At 44.6% G+C, this 22,462-nt stretch overlaps 1 protein-coding gene across 3 annotated transcripts in view; it reads right to left on the reverse strand.

The window, feature by feature from the left end:
- The window catches only part of LOC126542473 (lachesin-like), a 209,708-nt gene that overhangs the window by 26,331 nt on the left and 160,915 nt on the right, over nucleotides 1–22,462 (reverse strand). For all 3 annotated transcript variants that reach the window (XM_055077275.2, XM_050189556.3, XM_055077274.2), the window contains 2 exons: nucleotides 18,436–18,564; nucleotides 9,483–9,773 (listed from right to left, as the gene is read on the reverse strand). In XM_055077275.2, coding sequence (XP_054933250.1) covers nucleotides 9,483–9,773; nucleotides 18,436–18,564 — 420 coding nt within the window. The remainder of the gene's footprint in view (nucleotides 1–9,482; nucleotides 9,774–18,435; nucleotides 18,565–22,462) is intronic.

Below are 22,462 nucleotides of genomic sequence, written 5' to 3' on the forward strand. Positions count from 1 at the left end.
ATATCTCGGCAAAAATGTTTAAAAAAAAACGAACTTTTCTGAATATAGCCTCCTTGGGGTTCAAGAAGAAGAAAACCGATATAAAGAAAGCAACTCGAAGTAAAACCTTCCTGAATAGCCATGCGTTAAGTCCGGACAGAACAAGATATAAGGTCCTGTGGTTAGCAGGGATCCAGAGACGAAGGCAATTCATTTCCGCGAAACAAAAAAAGTAACAAAACGAAAACGGACACGCACATAAAACGCATGTGAGGAGCCACCGGCGTAAAAAGACATACAATACACGTATGCAGGTTTTCGGGCTTGTGGGAAGCCGAAGCGAGGATGAAGAAGGGAGTTTAACGTTTTAATTACGGGAAAAGCGCGAAATTCCTCTCCACAAATCCTTCTTTCAAGATGGCAAGTTCCCCGCCTGCCGCCGCCTAAACAGTCGGCTGTAGGGAACGACCCCCTCGGCTGTGTTATGAATAGGCGCCGAGCATACTGAGTGGACGACGAGCAAGGTAGTCCGGGGAATGGGGGGACGAAAAAGAATAAAGAAATAAGTGCTGAGTGAGACGGAAAATACGATCACATCTTTTTTTGCATTTTTTTTTCTGGAACAGGAGCAAATGAGGAAAAAAAAAGGCACTATAATAAAATGCCCTTTATTCTTCTTAATTCGCGCGTGATTCATTCTCTCTCCTCCTAACGCTCCGTATCGGGAACGCTAGTGCTATTGTTCGCTATGCTTCTTTTTTTCACGGACATATATTTGTTCACTTATTTTCCCGACGTTCTCTCGCTTGCCCCTTACACGTAATTTTCATTCGGCTGTTTTACTTCTCCTTACTTGACCTTTATCAAGGAGCTGATAAGGAATCAACCTACGAGTACATATGCACGCACGCACGCACGAACAAGGAGTACATGCGCGCATACACACGCATAAACATGCACTGACACATACACGCCCACACGCAAAAGTGCGAGCGCAAACAGAGAAACACACGAACAGACGTATACAGGCAGACTAACAGATACCCACATACAAGCACAGAAAGTTGTGGGAAAGGGAAAGGAATGCTTAGAAAGGAGGAAAGTACAGTGGGAAGTGAAAGGCACTTCGTTTCCGCTTCGGAGCATAGAAAATTGAGAGCTGACGTGAATACCGCTGCGGTTTTATGGCTCGCAAAAAATAATAAAAATGTGCTTTAGAGAGCGCGTGATGAACGCGTTCGATTATGCCCTCTGGGCGGCTCGCCCTGTACCCCCCGCCCTCTTCCTTTCCTTCTCCTTTCGCGGTCTCCTTAGGCGTTCATTCCTGGCAAATCGCCGGACTGCCAACGAGTTACCGTGCCCCTGAGCTGCTCTCGGAACAGGCCTCGCACCAGCGGCCGAGAAACAAAGGAATATTCTTAATGCACTACAACCACATTAAACATAAGAAAGAAGAAAGGTAGCGGCGCTCTCCATCACCTTGCGGTGACAGGGCTATTTGAATTCTGTCCACATCAAACAAAGGCTTCTCATTGAATACCGTCCATACCAACGAAAATGTCAGAAACGTAATTGCCATCCATAATGAACTTCGTTCAAGCAGGGCATGGTGTAGTTTACGGTGAAAAGCTGTTCTACTTATACGCATTTTGGTACAAATTTCCAAATTTGCAGTGTTCGCGACTATGTGAAGTGATGTCGAGAAAAACAAAAAGTGGGAAATATGTATTAAGTCACTCAGGCTTTGCCTCTAGTATCGCTGCTCTTAAGCATCATACGATGGTTCCTGAGATATTGAGAAGTTGTGACGATAACCTACAGCGGCAACCTCGCGGGGTAGGCCTGCGGCTATAAGTTAAGTGCACTGATCCCGACACACTTATAGTTTAAAGCGCTTCCATTTACACTCCTGTGGCGCGTCCTGTGGAATGCGCGCAGTTCTTCCTTTCTCCCTCGTTTGCTATTTCTCTTCTCTTTTCGCAAAGCGTAGGGTACCCAGGTGAACGCCCGTCTGTTTGCTCCCCCTGCCTTTTGTTTCCTTGTGTTCTCGCAGTGCAGCGCTGATGCCTCTTGGTATTTGCCTCCGCTATTTCGGCTCCTATGTCCCTAAAGGTGACGAAGAATGCCTGGGCGTGTGCAGGTTTGCATTGCCTCCCTGCCATAATTAGGCTATTCAATAGTTTTTAAAGCGAAGCCCTTTCGTCTAGCCCACCACAGGCATATATATATACATATATATATATATATATATATATATATATGTGTGTGTGTGTGTGTGTGTGTGTGTGTGTGTGTGTGTGTGTGTGTGTGTGTGTGTGTGTGTGTGTGTGTGTGTGCGTGTGTGTGTGTGTGTGTGTGCGTGCGTGCGCGTGCGTGCGTGCGTGCGTGCGTGCGTGCGTGCGCGCACGCACCTCCAATATACCTCCAATATACAGTATTGTATATACAGCACGCGCGCACGCACCTCCAACCACCTCCAATATACAGTATTCCATGCGCGCCTCTCTGTCTCTTATGGGTGAGAAAACAATAGCCAACCACATAAAATCGATGTAAGGTACAGGAAGAAGGAGCGGGACCGTTCACATATCTTTAACACTATCTGAAGTGCGCATTTACGGAAATCCGTCACATACAGTTCCAGCGCACATACTATAGTTTCTAAGGCAATCTGTCGCAGCTTCGTCGCGAAGTGCAGCTCAAGGGAAATTTTCCTTTCTGACTGCAAAAAGTAAGCAACCCTGTTTTCGTTTCAGCGTGGTAACGACAACAGGAGGGCAGATGTGCGTGCGAAAAAAAGAAAAAGAAAACGCCTCCAGAGCCCAAATTTATTACGTGTTTTCTGCCACTGCGCTTTTATGGCTGATCAACGACTGCTCCACGAGAAAAGTAATCTTGCTCTGTCCTGCGCTTTTGGGAAGTGTGATAGCACAACATAGGGATGAGTGGGATGCTATTCCACTAGTCCGTAACTGTGCTGCATCTTTTCTGCCGTTGTCTTAATTGCAGATTTACTGTTCTTGTACGGGTCGTAGTTGTTGTGCTCTCATATTTAAACTATTGCTGCAGTAATTCTTTTCTGGGATATTTTTGAGATCCTCTGTGTTAGCCTACAGGCCGCTTGAAATACGTGGTAATTTGATTTATTTATTTATTTATTTATTCATTTATTTATTTATTTATTTATTTATTTATTTGTTTATTCCTAAAATCCACCTAGTGCGGGGCTTTATATGAAGGGTGGGTATTACATTTGTGCCACGTCTTCGATGAATGACTTGAAGTGGCTAGGATTGGAGCGGTGCGAAGCGTCTGCTGGCAGAGGATTCCAGTCGTTCATTGTTCGAATTGTACAATTTTCATGACATAGCGAATTTTTATCGTGCAAATACTTTTTATTTCTTGGATTCCTATATTAATTGACAAAACATACTACAGTATACCTGGCTGTCGTTGTATCGGCACTACATGAGTTAACATATTTGGAGCAATGATATAGTAAGCCAGTTATCGACCTTCTCCATGCACCCTATGCGAAACACATACAGTTGGACAACACGACTATAGTTTTGTACATTTGTGAGCTATGCAGACAGGGCTAAACGCTGTGAAACCTATGAAAAATATTGAAACGTCTCACTGATGTTAAACATCACCTGGTGTAAACAGCAAACTGAAAGAAAGAAATAATACCACCTATTTCAAGTATTTTTCTAGCGCGGTGTATTTCTGGTAAAACTCGGACATGTGCTTACCATCTCACTCCTGCTTAGCCATCGAAGCATCCAAAACAATTTCTACGCGTTCCTTACGCGTGTTTACTCAGTATCCTATACGCTGCCTGGCACGGTTAAATGATTTGAGGAGTGTGGGCTTGTCTGTACGAAGTACGTGTACGTTGAAGGTAAAAGAGAACGTGCAAACAGAAAATACCTTATCCGAACAAACGCGTTTTAACTAAACTATCCTCACTATCCGAGCGGTGTGTCATCCTTGAAGCCATGTAACGCAGTCGGATAAAAGCACGCGTTTACCAAGGAAGCGGTTTTTCTTGAGTTCTCCGGCAGACCTGAAAGTACGCCATCACCCGACATGGCTCATCACAAGACAGCACGCATATAGACGACTCGACGTATACGTGTGACCCCTAGGCTGAACAGCTATAATGATGCGCCGCTCACCGCCTTTGTTCTCAATTGAATTACTGAACGAAACAATTACCCTACAGCATCACTGCGACATATATAGGCCGTATATCCCATCTTTCCTTCACTAAACGGAAATTGTTTCTTTGCCTCTTTCTTCCGTTTTAAATCAAATTGTTTTTTTTTTCTTTGCGTTTGTTCCTATTTTTCATATTTTTTTCTTTCTTTTCTCTTTCACCCTCTTTTGTACTCCGAGTTTTCCGCCGACCTATATGCTCTGTTTCCTACATCAGGTGCAACGAGGTCGAATCTACGCAAGAAGTTCGGTAACCAAAATATATCCCTCCGCGCGTTCCTTCTATGCTTAGCTACGTGTTTGCGGCGTTTCCTCACTCGAGCATGCACCTGAGGCTGCCGCGATGGAATGCAAATAATAAGCACAAGAAGAACAGCAATGGAAACCAAATTGGATGTAAAAAAAAGTGCCATGAGCCGTTTAAGTAAATGGTTTGTATGTTTCCAAGCATTCAACTTTATTATTATTATTATTCATGACCGACCCTATATGAGAACATTTTCAGAGAAATCGGTCAAAAACAACTGACAACTATGCGCGAACGCAGCCACCGCAAATCTAGCCTCCGCAGCGTTGCACCCGATGTGTGAAATGAAGTGTAGCTCCCCGAAACGCATGTGCTGTTGCGCGAGAGCTGTGTGGCGTCTGCCATAGAGTTTCCTACAAAAATTTGTGTAGGAAACTCTATGGCGTCTGCCGCCTGCAGGCTGACGGGGGCGGGGCGCGTTTGTCGACGTCCGCTAGGCGTCTAGATATCACGAGATGCGCCGGAATGTACCTTTTTTTTAATTCGTTCGCATAGGAGTGCTGGATGGCAGAAAGTTACATGTCTTTGAAGTCTGGGAAGCTGATTACGCGATAGATGCATGCCTATATAGTAGAAGCTTGATGTGGGCGAGCTGGTTGGATGTGGACGCGGACTAAAAGAGGAACATGTACGCCTTGTTCGTCGTACATGTTCCTCTTTCAGTCCACGTCTTCGTAGCGCTCTTTTCTTCAAGTATATATAGTAGGCACTCACAACTTGGCAGCCCAAATTATGCAAATAAACAAACACACTAAAGAAAAACATTGAAATCAAAAAATTTCAAGACCGGAAAGAGCGTCGCAGCTTGTATGCAAGCTCTTGGATTCTGAGCGTGTGGCTATAGCGCAGTCTTCGGACACCATTAGACAGTTTTAGCGCTGCGTACAGTTGCGTACGCAATGGCGTTGCGTACGTAAGATCGCTACGTTCTGCAAAGCGTGCATGTGCAGAACGCAGCACGAACGGTGCGTGATGCGTACGCGGACGCTGCGTACGCAAGCATGCGATTCTTGCATGCGTACGTGGGGAGCCTTCCGTGCTGCTGTCGCGGTTCTCGTTTGTTCGGAAGAGCGGGAGTCAAAAGAGCTTCGCAACATGGCGGCGTCAAAGGCGACCAGAGGAAGGCTGTACTTTTCAATAGCCTACCACCTGCCTTTGCTGCCTAAACTGATAGCGCAGAAGCCATTCCCGGATCCTGCACGGTGGAAATGCATAGCAAAAAAATATTAACTTTGTTTTTGAGAATGTGTTTGGTGTGTCGTGTTTGCGCCAAGGTTTTGACCTCCTGTTGGCGCAGTTCGTGCAAATGACCGCTCCCGCCTCAGTAAGCGTGTACTCGGTTCTTATTTTTCTCGATATGATTCGTGTATTGCATCCGTATTAAATGTAGAGTCTCCTAAAGGCCTAAATATAGTTCGACGTAGCGTGAACGCACGCACACGTTCCATCACGTTGGCGAGATTAACAGCGTCTACAGTACGACTGATGGTTCGACGTCCTGGCGGACGCGGCCAGCGCCCTCCGACGAGCCCGGCGTCTAACAACGCGCACCCGCTTACGTACGTAGGCATTTCCCAGTACTAAAAGCCGTGACGCGACACCCGTTCATACGTTCCGCAAAGCGCTTGCGTGCTGCTTACGTATCGTCATGACGCAGTACTAAAAGTCTATTGTGAAAAGCTTTGACGTCACATTCATATCTAACGCCATGAAGGGCACGAGGATGACTGTACCCACAAGTGTACTACCACGCCAAAACTTAGCAGCGGTGACAGCTACACTGCAGTAGTTAGGACTATACGCTAGAACACATTCTGTGCGACTGTCCTGAATATAATGTTCAGAGACAGTCCCTGGCATCGGTTCTAGCGCACCTTGACAATGGACCATTGTCAGTTGCAACTATTTTCACATATCGCCGACAGAAGACATCGCAGCTGAAGGCGACGAAGGGACTACTTCGGTTTTTGAAACAGACGGGATTGGACAAGCGGCTGTGACAGTGATGTCACGCACCGCGCAAGAGTGATGGACTGTAACTGACGATGTGTGTGCTGTGTCATGTGCTCTCTCTCTCTTCCCCATCTTTCATCCCCCCCATCCCGCTCCTTTGTGTAGGGGTAGCTAACCGGTTAAGCTAAACTGGTTAACCTCCCTGCCTTTCTTTCTCCATTTTTACCTTCCTTTCATACGGGCACCGACTGAGCGGCGTGCTAGCGGGGACAGATGTATGCGTTACGAAGACAACAGCGCTCACTTCTCGCACAAAGAAATCAAGGGTATTACACACGACCAGAAAAATTGGATCACAACGGCCCACCCCCGTGCAAGGGCCGCACCTTGTCGAGATTGCAACAAAAGACAAGTGCGGGTCTTCTATGAGCATATATAGTTTCTCTCTCTCTCTCTCTCTCTATATATATATATATATATATATATATATATATATATATATATCCGGTATGCACGATGATGAGAGAGCGAGCGCACATACGAAAGAGGAAAAATGCCTGTCTAGGTAAGTACGCTTCGGCCGTGCCACGGCCGAAAAGTGAGCAACTAAACGAACATTTTACGTATGCGTGCGCATTATTTCTTCTCACTCTCTGTCTGTTTCTATATATATATATATATATATATATATCCACATCGCTCCTCAGAGAGGCAGGATGTGAGAAGTGACCTCCAGAGCAACACTTTACGCCGCTTAAATCATAAATCCGGGACCTCACTGAGGTGAGACGTAATGCTCGCGCATTTCCCTCCAACCTACCGCTAAATTGTTACTTAATTTTTTCTTCCTTTGGCAATACACTGTTCAATTCCATTACTTGCAAAGATTTTTCTCGCTCCTTTAGCTGTTTCTATGGCACTCCGCGGCCGCAGCTGCTGCGATAACCTAATTTGGTTCTGAAATTAAATAGTACTGATATTTTTTTCTCATGTAGAAGGCATTGTTTGTATAACACTGGACAAGTTGTCCACTTCTTACTCAACAAAGCAAAAGGGCGCTTGCGTTTATTATGGGCCCTAACAGCTCACCCGAGTTAAACGCGGTAATTCAAAACTGGATGCCCTCAGAACATCTTATAAGCCTGATCTCTTGTGCATCAATAATTCAGTTCTATTAGGATCATGCAAAGCATCAAGGCTGCCGGAAAATAATAACAAGAAAATTGACACAAACATGCATGTGTCTCCAGCAGTAAGACACCACATTTCTCGGTTATAAAAGGGACATGTCGTTACTGAAAGTAACAATACCTACTCAACAAACTGCATTGAGTATAGCTCATGATTTCAGCAGGGAAAGAGCTGATATACTGAGAACAAGAATAAGAACTTATGAGCTTGAGTTATAAGCGTAAGATAGGGGGACGAAAGTGGGAAGAAGGCTAGTGCAGCGTTCTTTTCTTTTTTATCTGATTATATTCATAACTCATGCCTCACCTTTAAATGGTGTATGGCAGCTACAACTGATATAACTGTTTTTTTTTTTTCATTTTGTGTCATTTTGCATTAAAATGTCTTCACGCAATTCTGGGTTTCTGGACAGCGCGATTACATCTATAATTGTCTGCCGCCACTATTTCTTGTGCCAATATCGCTTCCTTCTATTTCGTACCTTAACTTTTCTTATCATTGCAATTACCGTTATGCTCTGCACTGACTCCGTGACAACTGCATTTTGGTGCTGAGAACGAGGTCACCAGTTCAATATTAAACCACTGCGGCTTCATTTCTGTAGCACCTAATGCAAGAACATTTGTTCACCATGCTTTGGGTGCCCTTCACAAAAATACTAGCCGGGCGAAATTAATTCGCACTCCCCCACTACAGCTTCTTTTGAACCCCGCGTACTGCACTGCAATGTAAAACGCCATTTTTATATTTATTATTTTTTATGTTAAAGTTCTTATAATCTCTCATTAGTTGGCTATAGCCTATCTCATTGCCGCCTCCTAAACATTGGGTACCGCGTGCATGACGTTGACAAGTTCTATTCTTATGCGCACGTGCCAGTTCTTGCATAATTTTTGTAAAGTCTGCGAAGTTGGGCTCGCTCTACAATATTACCAATGTTGCGTCAAGTTCTGCGAAAGGTAGGTTGATGGGGTGGTGCAAGATTGCGAGAACTGCGTTCCAAAAAGAAATTGTGATGCTTCCTCCGCCGCCGCTGTTCCGGCAGCGAGAGATGCCATATGAAATTAAGAGAGGTACTTGCCCCGAGAAAGGTTATTTGGAATAGTTCCTGAAGTAAGCGGAATCGGTGGCAGCGAAGTCGCCGAAAATGTTACTGTGGTCTAAAAACAATGTGCGGCTTGTCAATATCCACTTATGAGTAGAACTTCTTGCCGGGCGAGTTGGTTGGGATCTAATGAATGAATTGTTACAAAAAAAAGGAAAAGAAAGACTTAGGAGGGAGAGTATGAAACGACAGATCGAGCGCTGAACTTCAACTGATTTTATTTTTGCAGCAGGGCAGGGAGAAGAATAAAATCAGTTGAAATTCAGCGCTCGATCTGTCGTTTCATACTCTCCCTCCTAAGACTTTATTTTCCTTTTTGGCGCATCAACTGATGCTTATGCTGCGTCTTAAGGTAAATCATCGGGAATGTAAGGTATGTATGTAATCCCACAAAGGCCGTAGGCTCGGGGCAACTTGTCAAAAATGTTTGCTATGCCCCCTTCCTATCGCCCCTCCCCTGCCCTGATACTCCGTAGTGTCTGTGGTAATTTCGCGAATTTTTAAATTCACAGGTTGGCAAGTCTGCTTATACTTCGAGCACTTGTCATTCGTTTGTAGCGCCGTCATCATGAATGAAATTGGGGTAATTGACCTCGTAGTATCTTTTAATAGTTGTACAAAATTAACAGTTCTAGTCTTGAAATAGGACGGTATATTGTTTGCTGTCTGCAGTATATTTTTTACGCGCCAAAATCTCCCCGATAAGCAAGAGGAAACAATGCTCACCGTAGAGCTTGATGGTTCCCTCCGTCTCGCCCAGTGAGTTCTTGGCGACGCAGTGGTACTCGCCAAAGTCCTCGGGCTTGAGCCTGCGGATCATGAGCTGCATCTGGACCTTGTACATGGCGTGCTGCACCGTGACCACCGAGTATTTGGAGTTCTGGTGAATGATTGTGTCCGTGTTGCGAGTCCAGTAGGTCACCGACTTGGGGTGCGACTCCAGATTGCAGTCCAGGGTCACGTCGGTATCGACGCTCGCGCCGACTAGCTGGTTCGGGATCCATATCATGGGCGCGACTGCAAAACACCGTAAAAAATAAAGCACGTAATTTTCACGCTTTGCATAAAATTGGAAAACAGCGAAAAGGTAAAAAAACAGAAACGCTAAACAGGTCAATTATGCACGTGTATTGGTTACAACCATACAAGGAGGGAGAGAAAGAAAAAAAAAAGAGAGAAGGAAGGGGTATTACCCAGAGAAGTGTTTGGCTGGCTTCCTACACTAGGCGAAGCTTAAAGGGAATATAAACAGGGTAGGAAGGCGGCGCCTCTCAAATGCTGCTTCCCCGTGGGTTGAAGGAGAAGGGACAGACCGAAGTAAGGATAGCGAAGGATGTGGAATAAGGAGAGAATGATGCACTGATTGAGACACTTCCAGCCTAATGCAGTATTGTGCACGGTTACCCCAGAAGTTCACAAAAAGCCGATTGCATTTACGGGAGTAGGGCAGCGATAGGAGCATTGATCCATTTTCTGTGTGTCACTTGCTAACGTGGTTTACCAATTTCGCAAACATTGCCACTTCACGATTGCGCAGGAAAACGTGCAGACGCGCACAAATGAAGCCTGCTCTATCTTAGAAGCTACCAGAAATGAGTGGTCTCGGACTTGAAAATTCGCAGCTAGACTTCTACAATTTGCCTTCAAGTTCCTTCCAAGCCAGCCGAATCATACAAGTGTTGGTAATAGCAGTCACAATCAATAGGAACTGCAAATTTGGCATCTGTAAAGATTAAATTTCCATCGAGGTCTGAAAACTCAAATATTCTGTACACGTCTCCCGCGCGGGCAATGTCCTGCCCATCTCTCGGGGTTTCTTTAGCTGTTAGGTGTAACGTCTCGCGCCCATATTTTAAAAACTTCTTTTTGCGGTTTCGTAAGCGCGTACGTGTTCGCCATAAAGATTAAAACTTGTAAGTTGCGTGGCAGATGCTCTGGCGCCGGTCGGCCATCAAGGCGAAAGGAGCCAGCCAGCGCCACAAACCTGTCTAGGATTGCAAAACGAGACGACGGCACAAAGTCCCAGCAGCAGGGCATCGGAGCTTTTTCGTTCTTTACCGGGACTCACTGGGTGGTGCGCGAAGCGGTTTCTAATGGTACGTCTACCGCGTGCCAAGGACCGAATGATTCGTAAACTTTAAACACGGCACACTAAGAAGAGTGTAAAGGAGGGCAAACGACAGAAGCAGCATTTCTTGCTTGTGTAACCACTCCGCCAAAGCTTGCCGCATACGTTAAGGTTGCGAAAGCGCCGCCGATCCCAAAAAGATGGCTCCGATGGGAAAGGAAATGCCTAAAACTGCGCCGAACAATGCATTGGCATGACTTGCCTTCGCCGTTTGAGAGAGAAAATCGCCGACAGCAGTGGGATACATGGGTGTCTTCGAATCTCCAAGGAGAGCAAGGTCACGGACGCGTGAGAACTGTACGACACGACTCCGGGAACAATTATTTTGCGGGCGTTCACTAGGGTACACAGCCGACATGACAGCGCAGCAGAAGGTTGTAAGGAAAGTAGAAGCGAATCAATGGATCTTTTGTGTCTATGTTCTCGTGGAGACGGGCGCGGGGTACATTGTTATGTCACCTTCTTGTTACATAGCGCCCACTAAAATACGCCGCCTGAGCCGTTACAAAAGCGCGGTTTGCCACACGTACACGCACGCCAGCTGACGCTTCAAGATAGGCCAACAATGTGAGCATTAAAGTTTCTGGTACTCTTGATTCTTACATCTGCCATGCTTAACTGCTAGGCGTGGGCGACCAACCGAAACTATGGTGGAAGACGCACTGTCGAAACGTTTGCTTCTTTGCCTGAGACAACTTCGACTGCAATAACTTGCAGAAAAGTTATTTAAGAAATTATTTATAATTCCAGCCTATTACAAGATTTCGTTTTCGTCAAGCTGTTTGTAACAGCTGTCAGCCAATGGTGCGCGAAAAATTACTTTGTCATCTATAAAAATAAAGCGACAGGTTCAGTTCAGTCCTGGTTACTTCAAACTATTTAAGATTAACTTTAGGTTATCAACATACCCGGGGTTGCAAATGTTTCCTGCTATTCAGGAAGGCGAGTGAAAGATCTGAAAAAACAAATCGAAGTGCTTTCTTCCTTAAAAGTTTCTGATACATTTGACTCTCAAATCAAGGTAACTAGTTAAACTCAAGAGCACCGACTTTTGGGCTAGTTGGTTTCGCATAGCAGATCATGGTCAAGCGCGCACAAACAAAGAAAAAGTGAAGAGTAGACAACACAAGCGCTTACCTCCAACTGATCGTGTATTTATAAGATTGCACCATTTGAACACTTTCCTTCATGACGTCACAAGACCGAAATGCCGACATCAGGTGGCCATGCTTAGAAGCTTAGTTACTTTGGACGACAGTAAAACAGAAGGTGCGCTGACACACGGCACACCCGCCTTTCTAATGCAATGTGCTTCAATTATCTCCCTAACATCCCGATTATTATTTTTGGCTACTATCTTACACATGTTGAACAAGGATTTACACGGCTTATTGTTCTGTATTCCACAGTCATGACAATGTACAGAAAGATTCCCATCGCCGTAATTCCCCACCTTCCTCCTGTGTTCTAGAAGTCTTTCATTCAGACACATTCCAGTCTGACCGATATTGCAGGAACCCCATGACAAGGGAACTTCATATACCACGCCAGACACACACATTACAAAAGGATCACGATGTTTGACAGTGCACGGCTCTTTCTTTTTCTGGAAAGGATTAGACATTTGGCAAAGTTTCCCTAGCTTCTCAGGGGTGGAAAGCACTACTTTGATATTGCTACAATTTTAGGTGGTGCGAGGTATTGTGCATGTACGGAATTATTACAGTGCTTAATCTATTTCCTTCTTGAAAGCATCTTTCATTTTTGTTCCTTTTTTCAACTTCCCTTCAGCTATAGATACTAGAACACTGTCAGGATACCCTGCTGACAAAAGTCGTGTCACTTGCCTTTCGAAATTTCTTGCCATGGAATGAAAACAAGATTTCTTCAGGGCGTTATCTAAGCACTGTCAAGCTATTGCTCTTTCAACAAGTTTCGAATTGGATGAATGATAAGGTAACAGGGGTTTACATGCCCTTGGATACATGCTCTCGGATGTTTAAACTCGACAGTAATAATATAAAGTGTAGTTATAATATACAGAGAAATTACAACTCAGAGTATTGAATTATTCAAAAGCGACTTAACGAATCAAAGCTGGTCATTTGTAAAGGAGAAGAAAACTGCAAATAACGCTTATGATGACTTCATTAAAAGTTTTATGCGTATCTATGCGAAACATTTTCCTTTCGAAACTTTGAAACCTGTAAAAAAGGCTAAAGAACATTGGGTCACCCGTGAGCAGCTGAAAATAATAAAAAAATTAAAATATCTGTTATCACTCGTACTTGCTCACACGCTCTCTGTTAGTGTTGAAAGAGTTTAAGAAACTTCGAAATCAAATGAATGCTGAACTTAGACGTGCTAAAGAAGCCTGTTATCGTCGTCTTTTTGAAAATTCTAGTCGACAACGCTCTAACGCCACATAGAAGCTTTTAATATACTTGGGCGCGAAAATAAAAATTCTCAGCCTGAATCCTTAACACTTGGCGGTTGCGATTTAACTGGCACATCACTCGCAAATAACTTCGACAACGACTTCTTAAACGTAGTAACTCCATATAATCAACATGTGGGTTTGGTTACTGGATGCGGTAATATGAAGCAGAGCATCTTTCTTGATGCAACAGATAAAAATGCAGTGCATCACACTTTTATGTGCTTAAATAATACTAAACCACTCGATGCCGATAACTTACATATCTCTCCAATAAAGCATGTTTTATACTCCATCTCAGAAGTTCTTGCATATATATTTAACTTAATTATCGAATCGGGAGTTGTTCCACAAGCTATGAAAACACTCATTTTTAAAGGAGGAGATCGTAACATAGAAAGTAATTACAGACCTATTTCTGTCTTTCCTGTCTCCACTAAGTGCCTAGAAAAAATTATCTTTGTTCGCATTACGTGTTTTTCTAATAAATTTATTGTTCTAACAGATGCACAATTTGACTTTCGAAGCGGCAGCTCTACTGAATCTGCACTGCTGGCATTAAAAGTAGCTATAGTTCAGCACAATGAAAAAAAAATTAATTCACACTGGGTATTTTTTTAGATTTCAGCGCAGCCTTTGATTCCTTTGACCATAGTATTCTTTTGCACAAACTAGAATCATAAGTCATACGTAGTAATTGCTAATCTCTACTTAAATCTTATCTTCAATATAGATTCCAGAGTGTACACACCAATAAATGTAGCTCGTCGTTTTTGCCTCTCGCTTGCGGTGTAACGCAAGGGAGTATTCTGGGTCCCCTTATGTGGAATGTCGAATGTTTATGTCAACGATATCGTGAACATGGGCACAACAGTTAAGTACGTAATATGCGCTGTTGATTCAACAATACTTATATCTGACGTTAACCTGCATCATTTCATATCCAAAGCTAACGACGTGTGTTCAAAGACTTCCTCATAGTGAAAAATGAATCGACTTAAGATCAATCCAAATAAAACTAAAGCTGTTTTATTTGGTGCTAAAAATTAAACAGCGATTACTGACAAGCCTTTAATTCTTGATTCACAGCGAATAGATACTGCTGAAACAAATAAAATATATGATGTTTACTTTTCATCGGACCTAATTAAGTTGGAATGCTCACGTTAACTACTTCTGTAGGAAAATTTCGAAGGCCGCAGTGCTCCCGCAGTCTTGCGGGCGATTTGCAGGCGTCGAGAGAAGCTCACTCCACGCGCACTTTGACCACTGAAGATATATATATATATATATTAGCTATCCGGGCTTTCCTCCGCAGCTCTTATGTACCTACGAAAAGTTCACAACCACGATAATATGGTCCCCAGCGATGGCAATTGTTGCTACACGTAGCTGTCGACTCTCTCAGAGCGCACATTCGCCATCTGCCAAGGATCCCCGACCATCATTTGGCCTCCGTACCAGCCGAGAGACCTCAAGCCACCTGTTCAAGAGTGATTAACGCTCATCAAGAGTGCATACCGTCATCTTTTACACCGGCGACGAAGCCTTCATCTCCCCTGTGGTGCCTACGACAGCCTCAAGTGAATTTTGCTATTCCTGGAATTACAAAAAAGTCCAATCATCCATCGCCGGCTCTGAAGCAACTTACGCTCCTGTTACTGCACCAGACGTATCATGACCGCATACATATATATACCGATGGTTCGACCTCACGTGGCAGCTCAACTGCCGCGTTCGTCGTTCCAGCCAAGAAGGTTAGAGTTAAATTTAAATTGTCGCACACGACTACATCGACATCGGCAGAACTTGCAGCTCTCCATGCCGCTATGATGTACGTCACAGAAGAGCCAACAGAGAACTGGTTCGTATTTTGTGACTCTAAGGCAGCCCTTCACAGCATTAAGTCTGCATTACGTCACAGAACATACGAGCAGATGATATCTGACATCAGGGAAGTGCACCACCATGCTCTGGAAAGAGGGCACACCATTATATTTCAATGGATTCCTGCTCACTGTGGCATCGTCGGCAACAACCTAGCGGACAAGGCTGCCCGGTCTGCCCACGAAGATACCCAGACGCGTTCAATACCTTTGGCGAGGTCGGACGCTGCCAGGGAACTTCGCCTACATGCACTCAAAAAGTCGCAAGATCTCTGGAGTTCAGGTGGCTTCAACTGCCGATTATAGAAACTGGACCCCACGCTACGGCTACAACTGCCATCTAGCCTTTCCCGCGGCGAAGCAACCTTGCTGTAACGCTTGCGACTGGGAGTAGCGTTCCCAAACTCATACTCCTATCGTTTGGGCATGGCCGAGAGCCCGATGTGCGATTCCTGTGGGTACGAGGAGACCATCGAGCACCTATTGTCTACCTGCCCCAGCTACGATGTACAACGCTTCTCTCTGTGGGAAACTTTGCACCGACTAGACTTAAGACCGTTCACCGAGTCAAAGACACTCGGACCGTGGCCACACCCGTCACTGCCACGAAAAGCGAATCGTGCATTAGTGCAATACTTGAGGTGCACCGGTTTAAGAGACCGTTTATAGTGTCCCTGTGCATAGTGTCCCGCCCACACGCACTCAGTGCTCACTCTCTCCCTTTTTCCTCTTTCTATTCCCCGTTCCCCCATCCCCAGTGTAGGGTAGCAAACCGGATGCTCTTCTGGTTGACCTCCCTGCCTTTCCTGTCCTTGCTTTCTCTCTCTCTTCTCACAACCACGATGCGCGCTAGGGGGAGGGCAGCTGTAGGAGAGCGCGCCAAATCACAAAGAGAGAGAACGCCATCCAGCCATTGAGAGCAGGAAAGTTGCCACACTGGGGTCTCCCCACCGCTTCTAATATGTGTGGTCGCGGTTGCCTGCAACGACGACCTAGCACAAACGAATTCATTATCAACAAGTACATCAGCTACAATATGCCGCAAGGTCTTAGTAGTTCGAGTCAACAGAGCATTTACTAATTAGTGTGCTCCTACTTACTATTCTTGCGCTATAATTGGCACGGGCTAAATAATGAAACGTCAATGTAAAGTCCTGGAGCACGGCTTTGATGACTCTTGCGCCACGTCCACTGGTGTAAAGGGAAGATTTCAACGAGAAATGGTGCGTGCTATAGTAAAACAATGCTCCTATAGCCGTCGACGGCGGCATTTCATAAGCACCAGGGCACCCTTTAACGACAAAAATAAGATATATATATATATATATATATATATATATATATAGAGAGAGAGAGAGAGAGAGAGAGAGAGGGAGAGAGAATTCACCTATACGATTACGGTACTCCCTAATGCGAAATTCGAGAGCAGCCCTATACGTGTTTAATTTTGCAATATATTGGCTGTCGCGGACAATCTGTCTCGTGCGGCACGTTGCAAACGGAGCGAAGTGTGGCGCCAATGCCTCGCTAATCTGGAGATCGCGAGAGCGAGCGCGTGGGTGACGCGTGGGCGCGATTCACAGCAGGCGCCGCCGACATAGCTCCCAGACGACGTGCGCTACTCTGGCACCATCTCGTAGCCATCATCGCCGCACCACGCTTTTCTTCTCACCCGTTCGCCATACCCTCCTCCTCCACTTTCCGCCTCATGGTTCCCCTGCACCCTCCTCCTCCGTTTTCTTCCCCGCGTCTTTCATCCCCCGCTCCGCTCCGCGTTCACTTTTTCATTCTCTCGCAGAGCTCGTTCGCTCGGTTACGCCGCCGCCGCCACCGCCGACACTCACTGCAGGAACGGGCACCTAAAAGCTATGCTCAAGAAACAAACAAAAGTGAGCTTTGGCATCCTTACATGCTTCCATGCTTCCTTAGCAGCGGGGTTCACTTTTCTCCTAAGATATTGTTTTGGGATGTTCGAACTGGCATTTGAAAGTGCTTCATTTGTTCTTCTCGTTTCTTTTTGGCTCTTCAACGAAATGAGCATAGGCGAACCTTTACTTAAAGAAAGAAAGGAGAAGAGATATCAGGACGTGCTTAAAATCTTTATTTCCGTTCGAGATGCGCGCGCGAAAGCCTATCTCTCGACCTCTCTAACGCCCAGCTCGCGAACGGCAAAGCCAGGGGATTTGGGCGCCGTCTCTCTCGGCAACGACTCAGCTGCCAGGGTTCTCTCGTCCATTTGAAATTTGTTTTGTCGACGGTGTAAGGTGTCGCGAACAATAAATTAAACAAACTTATCTCACTGGAGAAGACAATCCACCAGCTTTAAAAGCTGCGTCTCTCGTGTACACTGTAAAATGGTTTCAGCGATTCAGATGGGTTCTTTTCTTCGCGGTGTTATCCGTGCTCGAATTCTCGGGCACGGATAGGGGCACGAGCTCTGAAGATGGGATAAGTGAAAAAAATATTTTAAAATATTGATAGAAAAAGTTCTGCTGTGATTAGTCGTTGGCTATGCATGCATGATTTTTGTTGTTGTTTCCTGTCTTTCTTCGTCCCGAATTTTTTTTTTTCGTAATGCCACTCACCGAAGCGAGAGCCCTCCCAAACATTATCCTTCTCAACGTGTTTCAAACTATTTAATTGCTCTTTTTGATGACTGCTTATCGACTCTAAAGAGAGATAAAGCTTTCCCTTGTATTATCTAAATTACATCGAGCGCAATTCGCCTTTTCTTGCAGCCTCATGTACAAGAAGGTAAAAGCAAAATCAAGCTCGGCAGAGGCATTATCAAAAAGGAAACACACAGACAAGCCGCTTGTTTACTATTAAGTGTTACTCTGTGCGGCTATGTGCACCGCTAGAACGTGCTCACGTGATCCACTGCGGAAGTGATCCCTTCGCGTGCTTAGGTGTGTCGCTAAACAGCTAGGATATGTCAGAAAGCGGTACTTTGCGTTTTCATTTCTACTTTTTTCTAGCACTGGTTCATCTGATGGTGAAAACGGTGGATTTTGTTTGTATTGTTTTCTTTTTATTGCCGCCTTCTACTGTGTGCAGCTAACCGATCACAGTATTGTCTCACGCAATGTTCAGCGTGAGGCCACTCTTAGCTTCTTCCTTTGCTTGTACATTTATATTGCGTCAAGTTTATTAACTTTGAATTGGTGAATGAGCATTAAACAAAAAAAGATGTGGAAAAAGATTAGGTTCAGTACATGCTCTACTCACAGCTGACTTCGAGGATGATCCGCTTGCTGACCGAGGGCAGCACACCGTTGGAGGCGATGCACAGGTAGGCGCTCATGTGCAGGCGGGAGACCTTCGTGATGTTCAGCCAAGTGCCTTTCACAGATGGAACTGCAACAGCGAATGATCGGACAGCGTGTTTCACTCTCGCATTGGCGAATCACGGTTACTTATGTCAGCATAGTGTTTAAGCTTTGATAGCCGAGAAACGCTACACATGAGTTTTATTAAAGGCGAGGTGATGGACGGATACCGTCTGCTGTCGGAATTATTTACGCATTTGGGACGGCAAACGAACCCATGGATCAAAATATTCTTGCCTTACGAGTGACTTTCGAAGATACTCAAACAAATTCGAAGCAATAAATTGCGAGTACGAGGTTGTAGTTTTCTTCTCTGTTGACTTTTGCTTCATTTAGCACGCCGAGCCGGAATGTAAACTGCACGAAGTTATTCCGTGTTCCATGCAGCAACAACATGAACAGGAGCTTTCGGACATTACGCTCCCGCCTACACTTCTGCTCATCATCCGCATTTTACTGACAGGAACGAGAGCAGTGTGGCAATTTAAAAAAACAGAACAGGGGGTCTTCGCTTTAACTACGCACTGCTTGGCAACGTTTATAACCAAGCGAAAACGGAGCAAGTTCGTCCTGGGCAAGTGAAAAGTATTAGCCGTCGCCAGAATACAGGGACGAATACTCCTCTCTTCATCTTCATCAGAAAAAATAGAACATCTTCAAACTGCAGATGATGAAATTAGCCTTTTGAAGTCGGTGTACAACAAAGTTGCGGGGTCGCATTCGCGTAGTGGCTTGTCGATATCGAAGCCAACAGGCTACTAGCGCAAACAATAACTTCAGAAAGAGAGAAGAGAGGAAAGGCCAGAAGGTTGGTTTATCAGACGCAAGTCCGGTTTGCTACCCTGCACTGGGAAAGAGGGAATATAGGGACGAAAAGAGAGAAAGGAGGAGACCGAAAGAACGCTGGTTGTTGCACGCACATCTGGAGATGCTCAGCAAGTTCGTAAACGATCGCGGAGACCTGTGGACTACAGTGCTATTCGGCGCCGTGGCCGTGCACGTCGCTGGTGCAGAAAGCGACGGGAGCATTGGCAAAAACTTCAGACCGTACAATTATCCTTTGAGTTTAGCAGTGCCAATATCCTCTAGACGCCTTTATCTAACACCCGAAATATGTGAATTAGAGTGTTCTTGTGAAGCGTCTTCAAAATACAGAAAGCATAAAGAAGTCCTATCTTGTATCGCAGAAAACGATGATAGACATTTATACTAATAACCTGTCAATATAGCTCGGCCTAATATATGTCTATAGTGTTCCTTTGAGAAAAAACGTTGACTCGCCATCCCGGCCCTGCGAAAGTGGATGTCAAGCGAAGCTGTTGCAAAACCACCACTACATTTGCTGAGGGTGGTATGCAGTGCTTTATTGATGGTTCAGATGCTTGTTTTGAGCTTGCTCTTTATTGAAACGTATGCTGTTCTGTTGCTGTATGGGTGATTTAAATGAATGTATGCACTGTTCGCTTCGCTTTGATGAGTGCTTGTAGCCTCTACCTTACGTGGATGTGAGCCGTTGCATTTGTTGCTTGTTTACGGGGGTATGAGTCATTGCAATTTTGCTTGCTTACGGTGGTATGAGTAATAGCTGATGATGATAGATGCTTGTTTTGAGTTTTTTCTTTATTGAAACGTACGCTGTTCTGTGCGTTGTATGCGTGATTACAATGAATGTAGGCACTGTTCAGTTCACTATGCGGAATGCTTGTAACCTCTGCATTACAAGGGGGATGAGCCATTGCTGATGATGATAATTTTGCTCACGGGTGGACACAAAAAATGCCGAGCACCGAGAGGCTAACAGCTTCTCTGTAATACGTGCGCAGTCGGAAAACGAGTGATTCACGGTTGGTCGCCATATCTTTGCATGATGTCCTTCTTTCTTTCTATACACTAGACATGACATGTCGCCATCAACAGCGCTTCGAACTCGTCAACAACTTTCATCTCCAACTTTAGGTCGCCTTAAAGCGCAGTCAAGAACAGGAAGTGGAGTTCAAATGGCCTTTAAACACGTAGAACGGATAAGCAATATTTTATTACAGTTACCCAGCAGATGACAGTGAGAAGAAATTGTACTTGAAGGCGTCACTGAATAATAATATGCAGTGATGGTATAGCTATTTTTCTGATTTGGCAGGTGTTCAGTTCACGGAAAACAGAGGCAATTAGAGGTCAACTTTATTGAATTACACTAGCTCCGAATGTCTGCTCGTACTACGAGAAGCCCTGGAGGCCAAACTGCGGTTGTTATTTCACAGACGAGTCGCCAGCGATCGAAGAAACGTAACTTTGCTCTAATGTGTCATCACCGGTCAATTGCTTTCCAACATGCTCGAAAGGGCAAATTCGGCTGAAAAAATACAGAGCTTCTAAATAATATTAACTTCATTTCGCTTACCTCTGCTTCAACAGTATAATAATGGCATTCTTTTTTTATTAAATTTCCTTTTGAAGCACTCAGTAAAGATAAAATTTATAAATAGTTTATTTTATCCGCAGTTGACGTGATATTCAGCAGAAAACAACAAACCACCGTTTTCATGGCCAGTTGGTGCTTGGAATAGTTTCGAAGAAATTGTCACTTATCATCTGCAGTAGGCGAAGCTGAAGCAAAACAAAAATAAATGACGAGATTATGGCTTGCGCTTTTTAACGAACGAACAAACAGACAAATGAATGAATGAATGAATGAATGAATGAATGAATGAATGAATGAATGAATGAATGAATGAATGAATGAATGAATGAATGAATGAATGAATGTTCCTGCGGACACGGCCTCTTGGAAAGAATATCGAAATTAGCACCAGTTATGAGATGACCACTACCAAAACTGGCACTAAGTGCACCGCTGTTCCATTCACATTTTGTTAATGAAACGCCTTCTTAATCACCGCAGGACAAATTTAACTAGAACTTCAACGCATCTTGTCGCACAACTTGAGAGCCCACATCTTTCTTGCAAGTGGTTATGCATTGCAAACTCACCGGCGCTAAATTTTAAGTTGAAATAGGCGCCATGAAATAATTATTTCAAGTTGCTGCAAGTAAAAAAATATTCTTATTTATTCGATTATGCACTTCACTTTCCCGTGCGAGTGGTATCCGCCTCTTCGAGCAATTCAGATGAAAAAGTAGAGTTGCGCTATACGCCACAGTTTTTACAATTTGGTTATGATTTAAAAGATACCATCTCGGTATATACATGTCCCACAATGTGACTCCGCTCATTACTCGAAGTAAAGCTACTCTATTAGAGCACGTGGTCGTCGCAAAAAAAAAAAATAATAATAATAAAGTGAGCGTATTATGCAAGCACGCAGGTAACCTCGAATATTCACTACAATGTTTCTAAAGTGACAGGAAGTATCTTCGCACTCCAGTGCCCGCTTTCCTGTGCAATGACGAAGGGAAAAGCAAGTGAACAGACAACGCGAAGCCTGCGCTTCCTGACAACTATTGCCGCCGTGCTTCTCAATAGGCACGGCGCATAATGCCTTAAAGGTCTCCACTTATCCAATAAGCCAGCCTCAGCCTATTACAACAAGAAAGAGAAAATCTTTTGAGCGCCTCCGTAGCGCGGCCAGGCTGGTTTTGTACTTAATTACAAAACCTTATGACGTTTCTTCGTCAGCATCGAAAAAACCTAATGCGAAACAGGCAGCGAAACAAGGAACGAAAAGGAAGCTTCAATTGAAGTAAGAAAGCCACGGCCTCCCCTTCCGTTAAATTTGACTCGCTTCGTGCCACACCGGCCAGACACGACTTCCCATGGTGAGCAAAAAAAATTCCATTATTTATCGCTATTTTCTGAAGGGCGCGTTGCGGCTCACGTTGGCGTTAATCAAGTTATGCGTCCATTAACATGGAAACACGACCCCAGCCTACTTTCTCTCTTGGCAATGATTGAACAAGCTTTCGCAACA

The sequence above is a fragment of the Dermacentor andersoni genome, chromosome 2, assembly GCF_023375885.2.
Source record: "Dermacentor andersoni chromosome 2, qqDerAnde1_hic_scaffold, whole genome shotgun sequence".
Taxonomy (NCBI): domain Eukaryota; kingdom Metazoa; phylum Arthropoda; class Arachnida; order Ixodida; family Ixodidae; genus Dermacentor; species Dermacentor andersoni.